We start from the raw sequence: 4,693 nt of genomic DNA on the forward strand, positions 1-4,693 counted from the left end.
TTCACAGTGTCATGAATCTGATGTGACCACCTAATAACCATTGATTCAATAGCATGTAGTACTGCCCTGGAATTAGGATCTTGTCTGCAAAATACGGAAAAAGCCCCTGGATTTCAAAGCAAGTACTGTACTGCGATAGTACAGAGCTCTTCTCCTCCCACCCCCTTTACATTTAAGGATGAACAACTGGAATTTGGAATTTAGTTCTGATGGGAGGAAAATCGTAAGAAAAAACCCCCTTAAGACAGAGCTAAAAAGGCTGTTTATGAAGACATGGATCACACTTTCAGATGTATTTACTGTTCAGAACCATAGCCAAACGCCCTCTCAGTAATTATTGGCAGCAGATCCTTTGAATGGTTCCTTGCAATTATTCCAGATGTGAAAAATCTGTATTTCACTGTTTAATTTTCTAATAAGTAAGTTACATGGTAATTTGGTGTTTGGATGAACGCTGATAGTTAACATAAATATTAAGTAGATTTTATTTAATATATTTTTTATTACACTTTGCCAGTGTTTACAAAAAGAGGAACTAACAACACACAGCAAAGCATTTTAATAACATATTAATGGAACATTAAAGTTTACATTCTCCCTTTCACACTCTATTTTTTTCCCTTCAGTCCTTTCATTTAGGCTAATCCATCTGTTGTGCCTCAGTTTTAGCTCCATACTTACTTACACTATTCTGCCTGGCACACCTGCTTCACTGCCGTGACATAAGCAAGGAGCTGGCCCTGACCAGGGCCTTCAGAATCATTTATTATTGACAGGATTATAAATCTTTGCTTATCCAACAACTGATTATCAATCATCTCTGTACACAGTCAGTCCTAAACTGAAATCAAGACTTTGGTTTACTTAAACTGTGAGCTCTCTGGGACACAGCTCATATTATCGCTGTTTCTATAGGCAACAGATGCACATCCCAATGATTAGTGCCACGCTCCTTTTTGATTCCATCCTTTGAGATGAGTACTAATCTCAGCAAAAACAATCAGATGCCTTTTATGATAAGAGTTCAGTTCACATTAAACACTCAAGGCAACAGAGAAGTGCAATCTATTGGAAACACATTTAAAAGGTAATTCTACAGAATAACCCTATTTTGTACTCTGGAAGCATAGCTTCATGTGATTCAAAATCCTGGTGACTCTACAGACAGCTTAAATCTTGCCTTTGAAATTAATAAACCCAAAACAGAAATTCTTGGAAATTCATGTTTTCATATGACAGAGCAATTACAGTGTTTAAAATATATTAATTGCACATAAAGTACTTTAAAACACCTTTCGATGCTTAGAAAAATGGAGTAATAAAAATATTATGTTTGGAACACTAAGTATTTAATTACTTTCTTGTTAATGCAATTTACTACCAGTTTACATCTGAGACTAAAAGCCACCAAAAGCAACGCGCTTTTTGCCTTCCCCCCTCTCCCCCCCCTGTTGCACAGGTCACGCAATAGTCTTTCCTTACTTATTTTCAGCATATATTTGATGCAAGTCAGTCTTTGCTGCACCTGTGGGAATGGGAAGATGAGTTCTTCCTGACATCAGTCCTTTCATAATTTGTGTTTTATTTTTCATGATTTCCACATGATGCTCCATATCTTGGGAAACACAACCTGGCCAGGACGTATGGTTTTCCTTATTGCTTAGAATAGGCACTAACACCTGGAGGCAAAGCGGGAGAAGTAACATTACAAATCAGTAGCAACACTAACGTGGCTATTGGTTTGCATACTGCAAACCGCTTCTTTAAATCTGAGAAGAACAAGCTAACCCAAGCCACACTTCTGAAACTCATGACTATTTGAATCAAAATCAGCTTTATATTTTCTTTTTCTATCAGCATAAATATGTACTTGAATTTCAGTCAAATTGTACTGTAGATGGAAATCATGTTTTGGGATGGTATTATTTCTCAGTCAGCTGAAAATGGATACTGAGCAGCTTCCAAAACTCAGAAGAAGTTTACACCACTTTTATCATCTCTCTCCTCCTTCCCTCCCTTATCTCAAAAAATAGAACCAGATTGGGAGTAGGGGGAGAGGGGATCAGGCATAGTTTCATATGACCTATACCCAGTATTTTCCTAACGGGAGAAACCAATACCCTCCTTTCTGTGGTTTAATAGCCACTAATATATACCATTTAAAGCCGGCTTACTTGCAGGCTATAAACTCATATTTAAAATAATTTCCTAGAAACAGGCACCTGTGATAGCCTTTGGAAAGATATTTTTTCTGTGATGCAAATGCATAACGCTGATTATGAATTTTGTTCCAGTTCACACACTTATTTTAAATCCTTCAGCTTCTTTCACTACATAAACATTTCCTAACTTCTCTCCACTTTGTTTCTTAAACCATGTCAGTACAGAGTTCTGCTCGGGAAAGCACATAGGAACTTGAAGTATGTTACTATTTGTGTCATTACACTTAAAATTAAGCACATGCTCAAATCAAAGCACTTTGCTGAATCAGGTCCAAGCCATAGACAGATTAATTAAAACTTCACGCCAGCATCCCAAGTGAGCTAAGTCTTGGAGGAATGTCTTCATCAGTGTATGGACTTCAGTCACTTCAGGCCCTCATAAGGCTCAAAGTATTTTATTACCAAACATCAAAATCGATGAGTAACCTTTGAGTTACAGAATTCAGGGAGATGGACCCTTGCCGTGAACTCAGTTTTAGGGCCCAGGACAGCTAAAGATGTGCTGCTACATCCGTACCACATCCCATGGACTCCTCTCTGTGCCAGAGCGATTTACGAACAAAAAACTGAAAAATAACAGAAAGGGAAGCAATAAGGAAAACAGTGATGCAAGACTGCTCTTGCACAAGCAGTTACAAACTCGAGGTTCACTTTTAGAGTTCAGTTTTGCTTGCTTTGACAGTGAAGACATGAACAGTGCAAGAGCAGCCTCAGCATACCTGTTGCTTTGCAATTGTTACTCAACTGTGACGTGTAAGCAAGTGGGCAAAAAAATGAGCTAGAGAAGCTAGGATGAGCAGCACAGTGCTTCTGCTTATCTGTTTTAACCATCAGCCCTCTCCCAAGACCTAATTTATTAGGCCCTGATAGAGTAACGAACAGTTTCTTCAGCACTTTGAAGCTCACACTCCTCCACCCAAGCCTGCAGCTGAGCACCGCCAGCTGCTTCAGAGCAGCGGAGCCCCGATCCCAGGGCAGCCTTTCCTCCCCTCCTAAAAGCCTTCCTGAGATCTCTCACTCGGGCCAGTTCCCATCTCATCCATGAAAAGGGCATGCCTTACACTGCTTGCATGCTCCCTAGAGACTCGTAAGGCAAACATTAATTTAATGAGTTCATTTGTGGCTTTATGAAGGAAGTTACGCTCCCTTAACATAATAAACCTCTTAAACGTCCCAAACTTCATAAATCTGATATGGTTTGGGTTTGCTCCAGTACAGAAAAGAGGAGCAAAAGTGACATTTTGGGGGGTTATTCTTCTGTTGTTGAACACTGAAGTCAGGGTATGAGATGTCACTGGAGTTTAGAGACTAGATTTAAATATCACGGCTATAAATGAAACTCCTTGTGTATATACTGAGCAAGCACTAAATTCATGTCAAAAACTCTAAACTTTCTCATTTAGTCTCTCCTTTGCAAAGGGCTTTAAAATACTTTAATTTTAAGATAAATTTTTAAGCACTTTTTGCTGAAGACTTTTTTTTTTTTATAACACAGATGAGCAATACATGAAGACTGCAAGTTATGAGATATTTAAGCTAAAAACTAGCAGGTGCTACTGCTGGGAAATTTTGGCTTCTCTCTGCAGAATATGCCAGTTAAGTAAACAGCCACTATAGTGCTACAGATACCGTTTGTGACAACCAAATCTTAAGGTATTTGTTTCCATAACGTCAAACCAAAGGAGAAATAACCCCATTCTCATTTTAAGCAGAAATACCTAAGCCAGCTGAATGCCTCTATCAGGTTTCACAAAAATCAGCTTCCTTAATAAACACAGATTTAGCAACAAACTGTGAACTTATTTGTCAACTTCCTCTTCTCTTTTCTTTATGCTAGTCACGATTTGCTCTCAGTCTTTTTCTCTTCCTTACTAATCTTTGAAAAAAACTTGACCTTTGCAAACTGTCCAACAGTGGATTTCAGATGCATTCAGGTTGCTGTGCTTGAAATCCTTCTCCTTTGAAGTTGGTGCGAGCTTTGTCACGGGCTTCAATCAGGAAGAGATTTACATCTCGGCAGGAGAGTTGCAGTTCTATCCCTGCCCCTATTCATAACCGCTGTCTCTCAAGATCAAACCACCGAGATAATGACCAGCCTGAATGCTGCCAGCAAAGCAGGCAGCATTACTAAAAGACAAGAAGATGAAAACTATTCTTTTTGTCACTGCCATCAGTATTTATACACAGTATCTGTAATACTGCGGCATAAATGGCACACATTTATTGCCTTCTTGAAACATCACTTTTTCCACAGAAATGCAGGAGTAACAACTAAAACTCTTCTGTGAAACCTGTTTGGCTGTCCTGGTCTTAAATCTGGGTTTCCTGAACTCCAACTACGGACATGAACTACTATATTGGTCTCTTCCTCAATCCAAAATTTGATCCTGGATCTGTAATTACAAAAATTTACCCAGAACTAGGGTATTTCCATTTAAAAACATGTTATTTTGATGAGCCAACGCTTCTCA

The 4,693-nt window shown here is 38.8% G+C and overlaps 1 protein-coding gene across 1 annotated transcript in view; it reads right to left on the reverse strand.

Annotated features, from left to right (window-relative positions):
* The window catches only part of DNAH11 (dynein, axonemal, heavy chain 11), a 166,996-nt gene that overhangs the window by 159,334 nt on the left and 2,969 nt on the right, over nucleotides 1–4,693 (reverse strand). The window contains 1 exon segment of the mRNA XM_009325768.1: nucleotides 1,483–1,679. Coding sequence (XP_009324043.1) covers nucleotides 1,483–1,679 — 197 coding nt within the window.

Source organism: Pygoscelis adeliae, unplaced genomic scaffold (assembly GCF_000699105.1).
Source record: "Pygoscelis adeliae isolate BGI_AS28 unplaced genomic scaffold, ASM69910v1 Scaffold226, whole genome shotgun sequence".
Taxonomy (NCBI): domain Eukaryota; kingdom Metazoa; phylum Chordata; class Aves; order Sphenisciformes; family Spheniscidae; genus Pygoscelis; species Pygoscelis adeliae.